General features: G+C 39.0%; 1 protein-coding gene across 1 annotated transcript in view; it reads left to right on the top strand.

Annotated features, from left to right (window-relative positions):
- VPS13C (vacuolar protein sorting 13 homolog C) overlaps positions 1-20544 on the top strand; it is a 203215-nt gene that overhangs the window by 123543 nt on the left and 59128 nt on the right. Inside the window, exons 50-63 of the mRNA XM_014593070.2 lie at positions 31-200; positions 1416-1660; positions 2767-2996; positions 4652-4744; positions 7392-7757; positions 8003-8089; positions 9539-9688; positions 9862-10126; positions 10729-10889; positions 12881-13002; positions 14229-14523; positions 16746-17135; positions 19395-19499; positions 20196-20360. Coding sequence (XP_014448556.1) covers positions 31-200; positions 1416-1660; positions 2767-2996; positions 4652-4744; positions 7392-7757; positions 8003-8089; positions 9539-9688; positions 9862-10126; positions 10729-10889; positions 12881-13002; positions 14229-14523; positions 16746-17135; positions 19395-19499; positions 20196-20360 — 2844 coding nt within the window. The remainder of the gene's footprint in view (positions 1-30; positions 201-1415; positions 1661-2766; positions 2997-4651; positions 4745-7391; positions 7758-8002; positions 8090-9538; positions 9689-9861; positions 10127-10728; positions 10890-12880; positions 13003-14228; positions 14524-16745; positions 17136-19394; positions 19500-20195; positions 20361-20544) is intronic.

Here is a 20544-nt window from a genome sequence, read left to right on the forward strand (position 1 = left end):
TGATTCTTCTGTTTGGAAAATTCACCATAGGAGTCCAAACTTTCATTTCATAATGACCGTTTCCGGCTTGGCGAACTTAGACTCCACCTTATGGCCTCCGCTGGGAAGATGTGTAAGGACGGCTCCCTGAATGTCAGCCTTAAGCTTCAGACATGCACCCTCGATGACCTCAGAGAAGGCATTGAGAGGGCAACCTCCAGGTTCGTTGGTCTGCGTGCCTCACGCTATTTAAGTCTGGCATTGCATCTAACATGTTTGGGCTTGGGAGCATCAAAAGAGGACTCTGTTTTTTGGCCACTCTTCCTGGTTTGAATTGTATCAAGAAGTAATGTTAACAACAGATTCACCTGCTTTAAGGTTTAAATGAGCGGGAGTTAATAATAAAATGGAGTACCGTCATAAAAATGGGAAGTAAGAGGAGAGAAGTATTTTAATACTAAATGTGCATGGTATGATATGTTGATAATATGTTTTTCTAGATTGTTCCCAGTAGTCAGCTTTTTTTTTTTTTTTTTTAAGCCTTACAGCTGTGGTTCTCTTCATCTTGTTTATTTTGTTCATGTCTTTTAAAACAGTTCTACAGAATGTTATTCAAAATTTTCATAGACAAAGAATCCCGAACATGCTCACATTGCCAACCCATTTTGAAAGATTAACTTACAGGAACCTTCTATGAAGTGGGAAATATGTCACTTCAGTAGCCTAATTATCCTTTTATTTCCATGATCAAATAATGAGGCATAATTTTCCACTTGATTTTGTTGTTGGGGGTGGACCTTTGTTGCTATTATAGTTGGACTCTGTTGGATACATACTAGATACTTCTGAGCCCTTTGTTGTCCTGGGAGGCAATGAATGAGGAGAGCTTGTCTTAGGCACACTTCATGTGTGGGGTCACTGTCCACAGCTCTCGGCAAGGCTGACAGTGCCACCATCAGTTTGGTAGCCTGGTCCTCCCAGTGCCTTTGAGGATGTGTGGGACATCATCGCAGACACTTGGTGAACACTTGGTGATCAGAGGACTTGCAGATCAAATTGTACAGGATGATCTTTGGAGATAAAACCTTTCCCAAAGGTTTTATTTCATACAATAATATAATTACATTCTGTGGAAACATATTGATGTGTTTTATGATTGCCCACATTTCTTTCCAGCAGTCCTTGATTTGTTTTTCTAGTATTGCATTATCATTATAAAACATTCTGTAGTTCCTTACTAGCGTGAATCTTGCTTGGAGAAGAGGAGACTGCGTCTTGATCACTACTTGGGAATAAGATTTTAGTTAACACTTTCCCTTTTTGATTCAGATTAGAAACTCAAAGGTGAAAGAAACATTATTAAAGTGCATAGGGAAATTGTCATTCTTTTGTTGTTTTAGCAGGACTAAAACAATGAATGGTATATTCCTTTTCAGAATGATTGACAGAAAGAGTGACCAAGATAACAACAGTTCTATGATTGATGTAAGTTACAAACAAGACAGAAATGGAAGCCAGATCGATGCTGTTCTTGACAAGCTGTACGTGTGTGCCAGCGTGGAATTCCTGATGACTGTGGCCGATTTCTTTATCAAAGCCATGCCTCAGAGTCCCGAAAATGTAGCAAAAGAAACACAGATTCTGCGACAGACTGCGGCAGGGAAAGCCAGGGCAGAAAAAGGTTAGCAGGATTTGTCTGTTGTAGATGGCAAGTTATTGTACGGTTTAATAAAAATTACAAAAAGGAGAGAAGAGAAATGGCGAACCTTATGAATGTAAAATCAGTCTTTGAGTTTTGTACATGATCTGGGGGCCAGGAATCTGCTCTGGATCTCAGGGCCATTAACATTTCTTTACTCACCTGAAAGGGGTCAGTGGTTGGCAGCATTTTATGGAGAGGAATTTTTCGTTAAATAAAACATTCTGTTGAATTCTGGCACATTAAAGAGCAGCTGAAAAGCTGGAAGGAGGAGGCAGTCATGTTGGAGGTCCCAGCGTAACTCTCCTGGATATCAGCTCACCTCTTTGAACTCTTGAACAGCTTGTAAATGCACGGGAGGACCTGGGATCTGAACCGGCCCTTCCCATGTTAGTCCAGTTGTGTTATTGTCACACCACTTCTTGGACTTTATAGTATCTTTATTCTATAGCATTGTTAAGTAGATCAGTGATTTCCAGGGTTAAAATTGTCTAAAGTCATTTTTCTCTCTAATGTGTAACCAAGCAAGATTGGAAAACTAGATTTACGGGCAAGGTAAGAATGTGATTTTTCCAGCATCCTTGCTGTTCTTTGCCAGTAATCAGATGTGATATCTCTGCATTTGTGCATACATGGATTCCTCTGTACAGCAGATTACATGACATGGTGTGCTGTTGGTGACATCGAAGGACATCAGTAACGGTGGTCTGCTTCAGGCTCTCTTTTCTCTTCCTGGTATTCTCCTCCACTTCTCCTTTTCTTGCCCTGCCTCCTGGCATTATATGAACTTAGGTCTGCATATGTGCACAGACTTTATTCCTGACCAACCGAAACTCAAAACAAGATCATTCCTGTTAGAGTAAAGTAGGAATGAGCTTCTTGGGACAGGGATCAGACTGCATGATCTTGCACAGTCAGTATTTGTTAATAATCATCTAATCATTAGTATTAACCTATCAATTAATATTGTTAATTTTGCCATTATAGCAAAATATTGAGAACAATTTAGGAACTGTAGTTTAGATCACCTATTGTCAAGTGACAAGATTTATCTTAAAGCTTTTTGGTTCTCGTGTTTGTTTCTTCAGATGACTCTGTAAGACCAAACATGACCTTAAAGGCTATGATCACAGATCCGGAAGTGGTGTTTGTCGCCAACCTGACCAGGGCCGATGCTCCCGCTCTGACAGCCTCGTTCCAGTGCAACCTCTCCCTGTCAACATCCAAACTGGAACAGATGATGGAAGCTTCTGTCCGAGATCTGAAAGTGCTCGCCTGCCCTTTTCTCAGGGAGAAGAGAGGGAAGAACATTACTACAGTAAGAATTAACCTCCTCTCTGCATCTTGCATTGAAGAATGGTAGCAATGTTGATTCCTAGAATCCTGGCATTGGAGAGCTCTGCAGGGGTTTTGCAGATAATGATGTTGAATTACAAAGACGTTAAATGACTGAACCACGCCTGGGAGTGACAGAACTGGGACTACCCCAGACTGGGCTGTTTGGGATTTTTATTTTTAAATTACATTATCTGCTCTTGAATAATATTTCAATTTTAGTGTAAGTCAATATTGTTTTTCAGCTGTTACTTTTGCTTGCCATAGTGCGCTCAGCAAATGCGTGAATGACGAGTGAGTGAATATGAAAGTTTAGGATGAAAAATTCTGCTTCAAGTTATGTGATCAAAAGAGATGATATTCTGCTGTTTTAAAAGTTATTTTCAGTTATATTTTTGCATTATTACCGAAAAAACAAAATTTTAGTTAATTTATATGCAAAATATTTTAAAGTGAACTTGATAAATTTATGGTAAGAGAGTTATTATATGATTCATTTGCAGTATTTCTTTAAATTTTAAAGTTTCGTGAGCAAGGCAATATGCATAAAGAAATGAAATGCATAAAGAAATGTATACTTTATCATAAAATACTCTTAGCATCTTTAGACATGTCATAGCCAACTTAAAAGTTCATCTTAATTTTTTTTTTAAGAGAGAGTTTTTTTGCTATTGTGAGCCCGGAGAGACAGAGAGAGATAGAGAGACAGAAAGCGAAAAATCTACCCCCAGGGTGGATGGCCGTGCTGTAGTCCCTTTTCCTCCATTCTCCTCTTGGGATTTTGGGCATGTACACACGCATGCCTGATATGAGTTTTAAGCTACTGAGTCTGGGACTCAAACCGCTGTTGACTACATGGGAGTCCAACAATGTAACCATTACACCATCTACTGGTCCCTATCCTAATTTTTAATAATGATAGTTCTGCAGTACTAATTCACCCATTCAGTTCAGGTGCATGGTTATTTTATTTATTTCTTTAATGATCAGAATATAGACTTCAAGACTGTAGTAAATCTAATTTGAAGATTTGAAATTTATTCCAAACGTGACCTTATCTGATATTGTTGATCACCTGATGGTTCATTTAGCTGCCTTGCCATAATCTAGCCCATTTTTTAAAAAAGTATTATTTAACTTTATTTATTTATTTATTTTAATATGACCAGAGAGGGACAGAGTGAAAGAGAGAGAGAGGGAAAGTGAGAAAGCAGGCTGTCAGGTCCAGGACCCGGACCACAGTCAGCCATGGGGGAGTCCAGCGTCTTTAACCACCATGCTACCTGCCAGCCCCTCTTGCTGATTTTTATAGATATCACAAAATTGTATTTACAGAGAGCATCATTTAAAAATATTGGCAAAGAAAATATTTCAAATTTCTTCTTATAAATTTGTACCATTACTCAGGGATTTGGCATGACGGCATCATTAGAACTGCTTAAAGTTCTTTAACACTGTTTATAGATTAGTCACCGTTCAGAAGAGCCTTCAGAGATGTTCAGCTAATTTAACTTGCCTTTTATTAATAGGTTATAGTCAAAGACCCCAAGGTAAATAAGATACAGTTCTTGTACGTGGGTTTACATATATAACGGATCTGTCACTAAGGAAATATGAATTTCATTTATTTGTTTTTAGGTTTTGCAACCCTGCTCTTTATTTATGGAAAAATGTACATGGGCTTCTGGAAAACAAAACATAAATATTATGGTAAAAGAATTTACAGTTAAGGTTAGTGCTATCATATTGCCTAGGTGAAAACCAGTTCTTTTTTTCTTAACAATATCATGTCTTGCAGTTACTTTTGACAATAACTTTTGAAGTTTCTCATAAGTTGAGCCTCATACTAGTTACGTATTCAATAATCAGTAAATGTGTCTTACGTTAAGACACAGTTTTCTTTAACGCAAGTATTTATTTCTATTTTCTTTAAAAGAGTACTTTTTAATATTAATGATCTGGGTGTTTTTTCTTTATTATATTAGTATGTGTGCATTGGGGATAATGAGTTGGAGGGGAGAAGAGAGATGGAGTGGGAAAAGAAGGAAGGAAAGTATAGAGGGATAAAACTGCTGTTACGTTATTTGTGATTAGTCATTTCAGGCTTTTATATGATACATAAATTATTTTTTAACTGCCGGAGGGTTTATGTACTCACTTGAGAAAGACAGAGAAAGGGAGAAGGAGAAAACACCCCTCAGTGGGTCACGGCTACACCATAGTCCCTTCTCCTCCATTTGTCCATCTCATTGGGATTAGAGGCCTCCGGGGCTGGGACTGGAACCATGACTGGCCATGTGGGACCCGGCTCCCTTGGCCGTTAGGCTGTGGGGCTGAACCAGTATTTGATGTATAATTTGAACTTAATAACTGTGATTAAATGTCTTATTTATCTTAGAAACTATTTATACCGGAAGATACATGCTAGGCATATACTATTAAGGTTTCCTATTTTTATGTCTCTGACATTGAAAGTCTTGGAAAAAAACAAATATTGCTGATGATATTCAGACTTTAAATGTGACTTATTGCTAGGTTATAAGCAGAAGACAGAATCCTTTATAAAACCCATTTTTCTCTCTGTCCAGACGTACAAAAATGAGGTGGGTAATGCCAATAATGATAGTAGCTTTACTTATCCAGATCGGTGACCAGCAGTGATTGAACCAAGGCTCAAACCAAAGTTTATTTGGAGTGCCAAGACAGTAATAATGTGGTTTTGTCTCAGTATTTTAGAATACTGGACCTTCTTAGACTGTATCTTACTAACAGATTTACTTTTTTTTAAAAAAGAGAATCATTTAATTTTATTTATTATTATTATTATTATTAGTAGTAGTAGTAGTAGTAGTAGTGTTTTTAAATTTGATCAGTTAGAGAGAGACAGAAAGTGCAAAAGCAAGCCTCCACTTCCAGGACTTGAACCATGGTCAGCCATGCAGCAGTCTAGCGCCTTAACAATCGTGCCATCTGCTGGCCCCAGATTTGCTTTTTTAAAGCTATGAAGTGGGCGGGAGGGCTAGGATTCCTTGACTTTACATGTATTTTCTTTAAGGTACTAAGGAGCTGGGAGCTGGGATTTTCTGTTTCTTTGCACTTGGATTTATTTATTATTTAGCAAACTTTATTGAGTTCTTGCTATGTGCAAAAAAAAAAAGTCCAGTATAAGGCATTAAGAATACATGGTTTCTGCCTTCCAAAAATGTAATGGCATATGTGAGAGAAGTGAGTAAATGAATGATTATAGCTTTCAGTGCTAAAGGAATGCTCAAGGTGCTGGTGAGAATGTGGGCAAACCAGCACATCAGGGAGAACTGTCTGGAAGTGGGACCACTTAAACTGAGTTCTGAAAGACTCGTAGATGTTAAGTAGATGGAGAGGAGGAGGAGGGATGTCCAGACGGATCTGACAGTATGCATGGAGGCCATAGGTGTGAAAAAATTCTTGAAGACTTCAGGGGTGGGCCGAAGTGACTGGAGAGAATAGGGTGGTAGAACTGTCGGACTGGAAGCATTAATTACAGGTGACAGTGATAAGGCAAGGGAAACAAAGGGTTCAGGTGACAGGTTAAGTTAGGAAAACACTATGCACCAGATCCTCCTCTGAGTGATGTCATTATACCTTTTTAGCATATTAAGTAAGGGTCGTAAGAAGTGGATAATAATGGGATCTATTTAACTTACTTAACCCAGTATTTCTCCAACTTTGGGAAATTGTGGCCAGCTAATTGAATAGGCACTAGGCTACAAAGAGCTTGTGTAATATCCTGAAAGTTATCTAAAGTAGCTACAGATTCTAGGCATAAGACTGACATGCCCAGATTTGGGTTTTAGAAAAAATCATTTTGGCAGCAGTGTGAATGGTAGGCTGAGAGGGTGCTGAGTACACACAGATGTCGTCAGTGTAGACGTGAGGCACAGCCATGGCAGTGAGGCAGGTGAACAGGGTGCAGGTAGAATGTGCAGATCTTGGGGTAAATCAAAAGGGATCTGTGATTTCCAGACTTTCTTTTTCAGTAAGACAAATGGAAGCCCTATGTGTGTTATCTTGATAAGGAATACACACTTTGTCTGAGTTAATACAGCTGGTTGCAAAATGAACAGTTCAGTCCCATCTCTGCACTTGCCTATTCATGTAACAGTTTGCTGTGAAGGGATCATCTTAGCTTTATCCTTGGACCACTGGCATTCCAGGTAACCTAAGTGGAAGTCAGTGTTCTTCAGCTAGTTGATTTGACACATGTATGTTTTCTTAGTTATGAATTCAATACATTTACATTTTGAATTAATTACTTTTTAACTTCTTTTGCTCTGTATGTATTAGCTCTCATCTGGGAAAGAAGTTATTCTAAATATTTTTTCTCTTTTCTTTTTAAAAGATTTCACCCATAATTCTCAATACTGTGATGACAATAATGGCTGCTATGTCTCCAAAGACCAAAGAAGATGAATCCAAAGATACATCCAAAGAAATAGAAAATCTGTGGGGCATCAAATCTATCAGTGATTATAATTCCTGGTTTCTTGGTGTTGACATGGCAACAGAAATAACAGAAAGCTTCAATGACATTGGACATCCCATGACAGAGGAAAACTGCGCTATTGCTGTGGAGGCCGTTCAGGTGACCCTGGAGTGTGGTCTTGGCCATCGGACTGTCCCTTTGTTGTTAGCAGAGTCTAAGTTTTCAGGAAATATTAAGAATTGGACTTCTCTAATGACTGCTGCTGCTGACATGACCCTGCAGGTATGGCTGCATTATTCTTTGGTGATATTTTTGTAATTTTTTTTTTCCGAATAATTTTCTGTGCCAATAAAGTGAGAAAGTAAAGGAGAACACACCCTATTTATATATAGTTTGTGTCTTTAAGTGAGTTTTTAAGATGGCTACTGACCTAAAGCATTAGTTACTTAGTAGTTTTTTTCTACTGGCTACAGAAATATGTAATTAAGGTTGAAAGACATGCTTATTTTAATTCTGTGCCTTTCCAGGTTCACTATTACAATGAGATCCATGCTGTCTGGGAGCCACTGATTGAGAGAGTGGAGGGGAAAAGACAATGGAACTTAAGGCTTAATGTAAGGAAACCATAAAATATCTTTGTATGTATGTTGGTATAGACAAATTACACATATTCATTAGTATTTTTTAATTCAGGACTTTTATGGTCCAGGATCCTTGAACCCCTGTATTTTCACAGTAATACTCAGACATTATATATAATCTTTTTTTTTTTTTTTTTGAGAGGTTTAAGCTATAGGGCATGTACGCTCGCCAGAAAGACAGAGAGAGACAGAGAGACAGAAAGCGAGAAATCACCCCCCAAGGGGGTTGGCCACACAGCAATCCCATCTCCTCCATTCTCCTCTCAGGATCTTGGGCACGCATGCACATGTGCCTGGTGTGAGTTTAAGCCACTGGTTCTGGGACTCAAACCATGATCAACTACATGGGAGTCCAGTGACATAGCTATTACGCTAACTGCTGGTCCCCATTATATATCATTTTTAAATTATTATTCTCTCATGATTATACAGTGGTGTTTTTCAGAGACTGTATAAATGTGGTATTTCAACAGATTGAATACAGCATGGAAATATAATTCATCTATCTTTTCTTAAGCAGGCATTGAAGAGTGATAAAGCCTCCTTCATCACTATTTGTATTTTTTAATACTTATTTTCATCAAAAATGTGATTTGCATTAATAGCATTTTTTTTTTTTTTAGAGGTTTTTGCTATAGGGTATGTACACTCACCAGAAAGCGAGAGATAGAGGAGAAGAAAGTGAGAAATCACCCCTCGGGGGGATGGCCACACCGCAATCCCTTCTTCTCCATTCTCCTCTTGGCATCTTGGGCACGCACACAGATACACCTGGTGTGAGGTTAAGCCACTGGGTCTGGGACTGGAACTGCGGTCGACTACATGGGAGTCCAGTGACATAGCCATTATGCTAACTGCTGGTCCTACAATTTTTATTTTTAAATGAACATCAAAAAATTTCTCTTAATTTTGTTTTTTAAGGTTTTTGCCATAGGGCACATGTGCTCGCCAGAGAGACAGAGAAAGAGAGAGTGATGGAAAGTGAGAAATCACCTTCTGGGAAATGGCCACATTGCATGCCCTATGTAAAATCTTATATAAAGGCATTACTGGTAAAAAGTAGAAGAAAAGATACTGTTATTTCTAGACAGTACATTCAGTGAGAATCTGTCTAGACTTGAGAGTCGTCTTCAATGCCCAGCAACGCGAAACTGCCGTCTAGGTGACACTAAGTAATGGCACTGCGGGTGGTGCATGACGGGCGCTTGCTGTGGCTGTCCTGGGGCTTGCACGGCACCGTCCTAGGCGTTCTCTGCATGGCGTAGTGCTGGTACCGAAAAGATGCCGATCTGCACTAAATCCGGCTGAAGCACAGAGTATTTAAAAAATACTAACCAATGCAGGAGAACTTAATGCTATTGACTATCATAACTGTATTATTAGTGGGCTAAAACTTAAATTTCTTCTTATCTATTCTCATAGGTGAAAAAGAACCCGGTCCAGGATAAAAGTTTGATGCCAGGAGATGATTTTATTCCTGAGCCACAAATGGCCATTCACATTTCTTCAGGAGATACAATGAATATAACAGTATCCAAAAGCTGTCTTACTGTTTTCAACAACTTAGCAAAAGTATGTGTGATTCTTGTTTAGAATATTTCAAGTGGAATTTTAAGATGAAACTTGCATGGAGGGTTTTTTGCCATCAAAATGAGCTTCTTAAAAAATGTGTAGTCATGGCATAGTTTTTGAAGCGAACATAGATATTACAAAAATTGCATTGTGATGGTGTTTCATCTTTTCAGGGTTTTTCAGAAGGCACTGCTTCTACTTTCGACTATTCTTTGAAAGACAGGGCTCCTTTCACTGTAAAAAATGCTGTGGGTATTCCCATTAAGGTGAGGCCCAATCATAATTTCAGAGTTGTGGGCTGCACTGAGAAAAGTCATATTTATGATGTTGATGCTGGCCAGAATTTGGAACTGGAATATGCCAGCCTTGAACCTTCACGTCAAGGGAAACTGTCTATACTGAGCCGTCAAGAAAGTTCCTTCTTCACTCTGACTTTTGGTATGCTATGTTTGTTTTATTTTAAGGTTATCTTATGAGTTGTTTTTGTGGACTTATTTTATGATATAGTATAGAAAATATTTTGCTGCACATATCTTGGGGGACAACATGTCTTGGGAGACAAAGGCTTCAAAAAAGTCGTCGATAAACTCTTGTTTCTTCTAATCCTGAGAAAATTGAACTTGGTTAATTTAAGTTAGAAAACAAGATTATTTCACACCCTTAAATAATAGAGTATATGATATGCTTTGAAAAGAGTGGAAGTTCAATGAAGAGAGAAAATACCTATATTCAGAAGTTCTGAAATATTGACTGCATTTAGAACTATTAGAAAGAAAAGGAAATTGTTACATAGTAGAAAGAATAATAAATAATTTATATCTTATTTGTTTTAACAAGAAAAATTGTTTTAGGTCAAAAATTTTTGTTAGTAACTGATTTCTTTAGTTTCTGTGTTTTAGAAAAGCAGTTCGTAGTGATTTCTGGTCACGAGGAAAGAATATTCTGGTCATTGTTTTGAGGTCCTGGTGGTTGGTTATTCTGTCATGGAAGAATGCTGGTAAATCTAATATTTGGAATTGCCCTCCCTTTACTTTGCCTAGTACCTCACGGGTATACAGAAGTCGCCAACATCCCCGTTGCCAGGCCGGGACGGCGGTTGTATAACGTGCGGAATCCCGGTGCCAGGCATTCCGACTCGGTCCTGGTGCAGATCGATGCCACTGAGGGGAATAAAGTAATTACCCTGCGTTCTCCTCTGCAGGTAATGCTTTAAAGTGAATCGTATCCCTTTCAGTATATCAAGAAAGATTACATGATTTAGCTGTATAGTAAAACTTGATTAGGTCACTAATGATTACTCACAAATAAATAGGAAACGGGATTTTATCCAACCTGCTTCTGTTACATTGTCTGTCTTAAGTGTCTGATAAAAACAGTTTTGCTAATTTAAAGCCCCTATTTATTGTCTCCAGGATTTACAAATAATGAAGATGTTTTTACATATACCTTTAAACATTCTGTATTTAAGAATATTGTAATTGGGGCCAGCAGGTGGCATGGTTGTGAAGGTGCTGGACTCCCATGTTGCCCACTATGGTGTGAGTTGCCAGACCTGGCAACTTGAAAATCACACTGTGTGAGCATGCATATGTGCCCAGAATCCCAGCAGGAGAGTATAGAGAAGGGATTACAGTTTGGTCATCTCCCCAGGAGGTTGATTTCTTACTTTCTTACTTTCCATCTCTCTCTCTCTCTCTCTCTCTCTGTGTGTGTGTGTGTGTCTGGTGAGTGCACACATTATAGCAAAAGAAAAAACTAAAAAGAACAAAAGAATTTGGTAATTATAGTTGGTAAATAGTATATAACATACCATTTTTTTATGTGTCACTCTTAATTGTATTTTTCTTTTCTCCTCCATTCTTCTCTTGGGATTTTGGGCACACACGCACATGCACCTAGCGTGAGTTTCGAGCCGCTGGGTTTGGGTCTTAAACTATGGTTGGCCATGTGGGAGTCCAGTGCCTCAACCACCACTATGCCACCTGCTGGCCCCTCAGTTGTAGTTTTCATATATGAATGAAGGAATGTTGGAATAATTCCTGAAAAAAAATGTACTATTTTAATCTGTATGAATAGTTCCTTTTCTACTTTAAGGCTTATTACACATTGTTTTTCTATGTACTACGGTATTTCTTCCTACTTAAAACATCAAATACAAGTAGAAATATTTCATATTTTGTCCATTGTTGTCCTTTAGTTCATGTTTAGTGCCAGCATTCATAAAACTGTAAATGAGAAAAAAAAAGTGACACTATTTTTCTTTGCTACCCATTTCTGTTCAGTCTCATGGTAGATTGAGAAAGGGTTGTAATGAGAAAATATGGTTGAAATCTTCAAAGACTAAGAATACAATAATACATTTTTGTTTTGTTTTGATTTCAGTCACATGGTAGATTGAGAAAGGGTTGTAATGGAGAAAATATGGTTCAAATCTTCAAAGACTAGAATACAATAATACATTTTTGTTTTGTTTTGTTTTGTTTTGTTTTGAGAGAGATTTTTTCTATAGGGTGCGTGCACTTGCCAGAAATACAGTGAGAGACAGAAAGCAAGAAATTGCTCCCCAGGGGGAATGGTTATGCCTCGATCCCTTTTCCTCCATTCTCCTCTCGGGATTTTGTCACACACACACACACACACACACACACACACCCAGCATGAGGTTTTTTTTTCTTTTTAAGGTAGAATTTTACTATAGGGCATGTGCCCTTGCCAGCAAGACCGAGAAGCAGAAAGCGAGAAATTACCCCCTGGAAGGTATGGCCATGTTGCAGTCCCTTCTCCTCCATTCCTCTCTTGTGATTTTGGGCACACATGCACATGCACCTGGCATGAGTTTTAGGCTACCAGGTTTAGGACTCAAACTGCAGTCGACTGTGTGGTAGTCCAGTGACGTTAACTATTATGCCGTCTTCTGATCCCAATTATATTTGTTTAAAAGATGATACCATAGACTTAACAAACATAAACATGTAGTATACAGAGCGTATAAATATTTTGATTTAAACTGCCACTTAAACATCAAGTTTACTTACTATATATAGCACTTGACTGTGTCCTAAAATTTTTACTTTAGTATAAATATTCTTGGATTTGAAACTTTCTACGTCTGAAAATAATTGTGTTCAGCTTATATTTTTCTTTTGAACTTACATATTTTTTTAACTACTTGCATGTCTTTTTCGCCAACAGATTAAAAACCATTTTTCTATTGCTTTTGTCATCTATAAATATGTTAAGAATGTTAAGCTATTGGAGCGCATTGGAATAGCCAGACCTGAAGAGGAATTCCACGTTCCTTTGGATTCATATAGGTAAACACCTCTCTAAGTATACTAGGCTTGAAAAATTTTATACTACATATTTTTTTTAAGAATGATTTATTTATTATCATTCTTTTTCAGTTTTGATCAGAGAGAGAGAGTGTAAATGGTCGGGTCCAGGACTCAAACCGTGGTTAGCCGTGTGGGAGTCTAGTGTCCTTAACCACCATGCTACCTGCTGGCCCCTCATACTACATATTTTTAACTTTTATGACTTTGGGGATCTATACTCTGAAAGCATAACCTCCTATTTTTATTATCTTTACCTATAAAAGCCAGTTTTAACTTTTAGTTTTTTGGTATAGGGTGTGTGTGCTTGCCAGAGAGAGAGAGAGAGAAAGTGAGAAATCACCCTTTAAGGGAATGGCCATTCTGCAATTCTTTCTCCTCCATTCTCTTCTTAGTATGTGGGACATGACGTACACATGCCCAGCATGGTTTTTCAAACTGCCAGGTCTGAGACGAACTGTGGTTCATTCTTACTACCTTAACCACCATGCCACCAGCTGGCCCAGCCAGTCTTAGCTTTTAATTTATATTTAAGTATATATAGTTTATTTTTTTATAGAAAAATAATTTATCGTTTAAATTTACCAAATAAAAATTCCTCTTTGTATTTTTGATATTTTAGAATTTTTGGAGACTTCGGTTATTAGATTACTTTGTATTTGAAATAAGAATTTAAAAAATTTTTCCTTGTTTACAGAATTCTCCTGCCCCCAGAAATTTCCTCTGTGAATTAGATTATGCCTTTGGGCAAGTTTCTTTTTTTGTTTGTTTTTTTTTGTTTGTTTGTTTGTTTTTGGAGAGGTTTTTAGCTACATGGCGCATGCGCTCGCCAGACAGACAGAGAGAGACATAGAGACAGAAAGCGAGAAATCACCCCCCAGGGGGGATGGTCACGCCGCAATCCCTTCTCCTCCATTCTCCTCTTGGGATCTTGGGCACGCACGCACACGTGCCCGGCGTGAGTTTTAAGCCACCGGGTCCGGGAGCGAACCGCAGTCGACTACGTGAGGGTCCAGCGACATAGCCATTACGCTAACTGCTGGTTCCCCAATGGGCAAGTTTCTTAATCTCTCTTTGCCACAATTTCCTCAGCTGTAGAAAGCATAGTCTTACCTCCTACCTTGTTGAGTTGTCAAGAAGATTTCATGAGAGTCTTGTTCTTAAGTTCTTGATCAGAACTGTGCCCCACTCTGTCTTCTTTTCTGCAGATGCCAGTTGTTTCTTCAGCCAGCTGGGGTCTTAGAGCACCAGTACAAAGAATCGACCACTTACATTTCCTGGAAGGAAGAGCTGCACAGAAGCAGGGAAGTCAGGTGCATGTTGCAGTGTCCCTCCAGAGAGATTAACTTTCTGCCTCTCATCGTGAATACAGTCGCTCTGCCTGACGAGTTAAGTTACATCGCTGCACACGGGGAAGACTGGGACCCGGCGTACATCATCCACTTGTACCCTCCGCTCACTCTGAGGAATCTTCTCCCCTATTCTCTAAGATATTTACTTGAGGTATGCCTCTTGAATTTGTTTCGATTTTTATTACTGCACAGAATGAATTTTAGTTAAGTTTTATGTTATTTTTAGTTGGGGGGGGTCAGTGTTTTTTTTTTAATATTTATTTATTTAATTTTATTTATTATTTTTTAATTTAATGAGAGAAGGAGAGAGAGGAAGAGAGAAAGAATGAGAGCAAGTCGCCAGATCCAAGACTCAGACCATGGTAGGCCATGTGGGAGTCTAGCACCTCAACCACCACGCCACCTGCCAGCCCCACGGGGGTCAGTGTTTTGTAGAGCATGTTTGTAATACTTTGTTTTTTAGAGTTATTTTTAACTTTATTTTATTTATTATTATTATTATTATTATTTTTAATTTGCCCAGAGAGACAGAGAGAGAGAGAGAGAGAGAGAGTGTGTGAGAGAGAGAGAGAGAGGGAAAGCAAGCCACACCCTCAGGACTGAACTGAGGTCAGCCATGTGGAAGTCCAGCACCCTCAGCCTCCACGCCAACTGTTGGCATCATGTCTGTAATACTTTAAAAATGCTGTCTCAGTCCATTTTGTGCTGCTGTCACAGAGTACCACAGATGGAGTAATTTATGAACAGTAGACATTTTCTGGCACAGAGTTGTGGAGGCCACATCTGGCGAGGGCTTCTTGCTGCACGGTGACATGGCAGAAGGCATCACCTGGCATGCCAGCGTGGAGATAGAGCAGGAGAGGGCAAACCTGCTTTTAAAGCAAACCAGTGCTGCAGTGAGGGCTCTCAGAAGTGGTACTCCATTGGTGCTTGTCGTTGTGATGGCAGAAACCAGCTCTTACAGGCAGAGGCCTCGTGCCCTGATCACCTCCTGAGGGCCTCCTCTCACACACCCCAGTTGGGTTTAGTTTCCAGTCCGTGCACGGGGGCGGGGGCGCACGTTCAGACCTTACTGAATATTGGTGATAGTAAAGTCTGCTTTACGCGCATTGATATATTCAGTCCTTACCATAGCCTCTTGATGCAGTGCTGTTATTAGACTCATTGCACAGATGGCAGCAGAGCCACAGGTTCAACAAGGGACTCAGACTACACAGCTAGTAAACTGGGGAGCTGGATTCCAGCCGAGGCAGTTTTACTTCTTGATTTTTGCCGTTTTTCTGCTGCATCTACATTAAGAATCATTATCATCTCTTTTTCAAGTAAAATGTCAATAACTAAAGATTAGAAAAAAGCCAATGAGGAAATACTTAAAGTAATACTTTTATTTGAAAGTTAATATTATGAGTATTTGGTCCCAAGGTCCTGTTGAAAATAAAAATTATTATTATCTGTCCTAGGAATGAGGAACATATTTTAGAGATGGGTTATGATCAATATGTTAAAATTTGTACACAGCATGATAATTAAAATGTTAGAAGTTGGGACCCACAGTTGGTGTAATTGCTGTGTTGCTGGACTCCCATGTAGTCGACTGTGGTTCGAGTCCCGACCTGGTGGTTTAAACTCACGTCGGGCATGTGTACATGTATGCCCAGGATCCCGAAGGGAGAATGGAGGAGAAGGGATTGTAGCATAGCCAAAGCCCCCTGGGGAGTGATTTCTTGCTTTCTTTCCGTCTGTCTCTCTCTTTCTGATGAGCACACACACCCTATAGCAAAAAACTCTCCAATAAATAAATAAATAAATGAATGAATGAATGAATGAATGTCTGGAAAGTATTTCAAACTGAAATTATTTCTCTTCTTTATCTGACAGTGAGCCATTCCTGAATTGTGGAGATGAACATTAATTAAATGAACTAAGTAGTATTTATATAAGAAACGCTATCCATAAGAAAACCTGATTTATATGTTGCTATTATTTGTTTAAAAATAATTCTACCTTACTTAGTTTGCGGACTAGCAGGACGTTGCTTTCCTTATCCCATTTATAGGGGACTGTTAGGCATGGGATGCGACTAGGGGAAGAAGCAGAGGCCCAGGCCCTTCTATGCTCTTGGGTGATGCAGCTCTAATGGAAGCGGCCAGGGTCCCTAAACCCAGTCTTGTGGCCTGGAGACCATTTCTACCTGTGGCTATGGTACAGTGTTTTCTTTTTAGTCCTTAGTGATTATTGGGCATTAATGATATGTAAACATGGAACTTGGCAGTTAACTGCATCTGATAGTTATTAGTATTTGTGTGAGACCTAGGTTTTGCAATTTCAGAGGTTTTAAAATAATCTCTAAGCAGAGTTTTCATTTGTTTTTAGGGAACGGCAGAAACCCATGAGCTCGCAGAAGGCAGTGCGGCTGACGTTCTGCATTCGAGAATCAGTGGAGAAATAATGGAGTTAGTCCTGGTGAAATACCAGGGCAAGAACTGGAGTGGACATTTCCGCATATCTGATACGCTGCCCGAGTTCTTTCTCGTGTGTTTTTCTTCCGACTCAACAGAAGTAATGACAGTCGACCTGTCGATACACGTCCGGCGACTCGGCAGCCGACTGGTGCTGTCTGTCTTCAGTCCCTATTGGCTAATCAACAAGACGTCGCGGGTTCTGCAGTATCGTTCAGAAGACATTCATGTGAAACACCCAGCGGATTTCAGGGACATTATTTTATTCTCTTTTAAGAAAAAGAATATTTTCAGTAAAAATAAGGTATGTTGTTATCCATATAACAAGTAAAAAATAGATGAACAACTAATCTAGAGACTTCAGAATGACTTGCCTCCCCTAAAACCATGGTAACCTTAGCACTAAGTGCCATGGGTATGAATTAGGTCCAAGGAGACGTAAGGAATTAATAATCAGGTGGGAAGTTAAGAACTTCCAGCAGTAGTGTTCCCAGGCTCGGTCACACTGTTCTGTTCCTGAAGTGGTGTCAGATAGAATAGCTTGATTTTATGTACTTTCCCAGTGATGAAATGAAAGTTCTAAAGATGCAACAGTGGAAGTTGGCTTAAATTGGCTGAGTCCGTGTGCCACTAAGTCAGGTCTTTGGGGCAAAAACATAATAACCAAGCCTGGTCCTTTATTCTCTAGTCCCTCTTCCCTCTTTAGACTCATGCCCTGTATTCCTCACCAAGAACCTGTCCAGCTTCTGCCCTCTACACGTTTTTCATGTACTTCACCCCTAAGGCTTTTTCTTTACTTTCCCCGAAAGTGTTCTTCAAGTTACCTGCTATTTATCCTTTGGCATTCTGCTCAGGCCTGGTATATTTATAAAGATTTTCTTTCTTTCTTTCTTTTTTTCTTAGAATTACTTTATTTATCTATCTATCTATTGATTTTAATTTTATGAGAGAGAGAGAAGAGAAAGGTAAAGTGAGAAAGCAAGCTGTCATGTCCAGGACCCAAACTGTGGTTGACCGTGTGGGAGTCCAGCGCCCTTAACCCCCACACTACCTGTTGGCCCCAACATTTTCTAACCATTTAAAACAGGTCTTATGCTGGCCTTGTAGCCTAATGGTTAAGGAAACCAGATCCCATGTAGCTGACCGCAGTTCGAATCCTGGCAATAGTGGCTTAAAAAGTACTCCAGGCGCGTGTACATGCATGTCTAGCATCCTGGCAGGATGGAGAAATGGAGGAGAAAGGATTACAGTGTAACCAGGCCCCACTGGAAGTGTGCTTTCTCTCTCTCCTTCTCTCTCTCTCTGTTTCTCTTTGGCAAATGCATATCCCTTCTGACAATTAAAATTGTAAAAAACAAGGTAAAATAAAATGGGTCTAGTGTCCCATTCATGTCCTTATAGAGTAGTGATTCTTAAATTTCAGCATTCATTAGAATCACCTAAAGGGCTTTTAAAACCATGGTCTTGCCCAGAGTTTCATTTAGTAGGTCTGGGTAGGGCCTGAGAATTTGCATTTCTAAGATTCTCAGTTGATGGCAGTTGCTGCTAGTCCAGGGACTTCTTTGAGAACCGTTTACATGTGGTATTATAATTACCCACTTATGTGTCTGAACTCCGCTAGTTGTCCTAAGGTTGTTCATATATAGGTGAGTGGGCTGTTGGGGGAGACCAATGCAGGGCCAGAGTTAGGTCTCTTCTATAAGACTTTATCCAAATCCAAGAGCCAGAGGTAGACTGTCCACCCCTCACCATGATTGCATTTTGTACCTCTTGTATGGCTTTGATCACATTGGGCCGTGCATCATCATCATTAGTATGCACCTTCTATTCTCTCTGTTTAGTTGGAAGTTCACTGAGGGCAGTAACTATGTCTATTATCTTCCATTCTACTCATGACGATGCCTTTCCTTTCACGCCTGCTGAATGTTCTCTCTGTGACACTATTTTAAGAATTTGTTAGCTCTGTGTGATCAGTGTAACAGTAGAAAGCATCATCCTGCATTATGATTCATTTGACATAACATCTCATTGGTATATGTCTTTTAATTCACTACACTCATTACACGGTTCATTGAGAAGGTCCCAGCTTTACTTCTGTTCTCCTGCCCCCTAGAATTTTCTGTGGTTCTCTTATCATTTGCAATATATTAATAGTTCCGATTATATTATTTTGTGTTTCATAATGTGAAAGAAATTTGAATTGGTCGAGCAACTTTCTATGAAATAAAATTTATAAATAGTAGTCATTTTTTTAAAGAGAGGTTTTTGTTTTGTTTTATTTTGTTTTGTTTTTGCTATAGGGCTCATTTGATCTACACAGAGACAGAGAGACAGAAAGTGAGAAATCACCCCTCAGGGGTATGGTCACACTGTAATCCCTTCTCCTCCATTCTCCTATCAGGATTTTGGGCACGCACATGTGCCCGGCATGAATTTTAACTTGCCAAGTCCAGGACTCAAACAGCAGTCGACTACATGGGAGTCCAGCGATGTAACCATTACCCCATCTGCTGGTTCCAATCATTTATGTTTCTTAACTGCTGGTGTTTGTTCTCTGATATAGGTACAGTTAAAAATTTCAACAAGTGACTGGTCCAGTAGTTTCTCCTTGGACACAGTGGGAAGTTACGGGTGTGTGAAGTGCCCTGCCCACAACATGGAATACCTGGTAAGATGCTGCCTGTTATGGGACTTTGACTCCAGTTACTTTTTCTTTAGTTCAGTGAACAGACTGGGTACAGAAATTTAAATTCAAAGTATGGATTGGATGGCCATTATCCTTGTGAGTTTCTGTGGCACTGATATCCAAATTAAACTTGTATTTGTCTAAGTTTAAGGCAGCAAATTGAAGTGAGCGATTCGGTAAGTATTCACAGTTTATTATAATTGTCATTCTTTGTCGCCCTTTGGCAAATAATTTTTAAATCTTAAATGTATCTATGAAAATCTGAATCATCTGATGCTAGTTGACCTGTTTTATTATTGCTTTGAATTTTTTTATTGATAACAGTTAATAAAGCATAAAAACTTGAACTTAAACAGTAATCATAAAGCAGTTTATGTTTGGGATGTTAAAAAGTGAACACTAGACAATTAAACCTATTATTGCAAATAATCACTAATTAAATTACCCATTGATATTTTTTGAACTGGTTTTTGATGGAGCAAAACTAAGGAACCCAGATTTTTCTTCTTAGAAGATAATCAGTAGTAGACTATAACTTATAGTGGTTGTAAGGTCTGGAGGAATCGAGAATCTTAATTTTAAAACATTTTAAGAAGTCTGCAGGTGAATGGAGATATATTCATTTATTTGAAAGGGATCGCTAAAATCCTGGAAAACGAGCTTGTTTCCTTCCTGTAGGTTGGCGTTAGCATCAAAATGAGCAGCTTTAACCTCTCACGGATAGTTACTCTGACTCCCTTCTGTACCATCGCAAACAAGTCATCGTTAGAACTAGAAGTCGGTGAGATCGCTTCTGACGGCTCAGTGCCAACCAACAAGTGGCACTATGTCGCTTCCTCAGAGGTAACAGCTTCCCTCCAGGATAACTGATTCCTAATTTATACAAGTAAATATTGACACATAAATCAGAGTTGTGCGTATTTCTTTGTCATAGTCTGCTCTCATATTTAAAATATGACAGCCAGCTTGAAAGATTTTTCTTTCACACTGTAGGCATATGTTTTTTTCAAAGGAAAATTTTTGATAA

This window comes from Tupaia chinensis, unplaced genomic scaffold (assembly GCF_000334495.1).
Source record: "Tupaia chinensis unplaced genomic scaffold, TupChi_1.0 Scaffold000063_1, whole genome shotgun sequence".
NCBI lineage: Eukaryota > Metazoa > Chordata > Mammalia > Scandentia > Tupaiidae > Tupaia > Tupaia belangeri.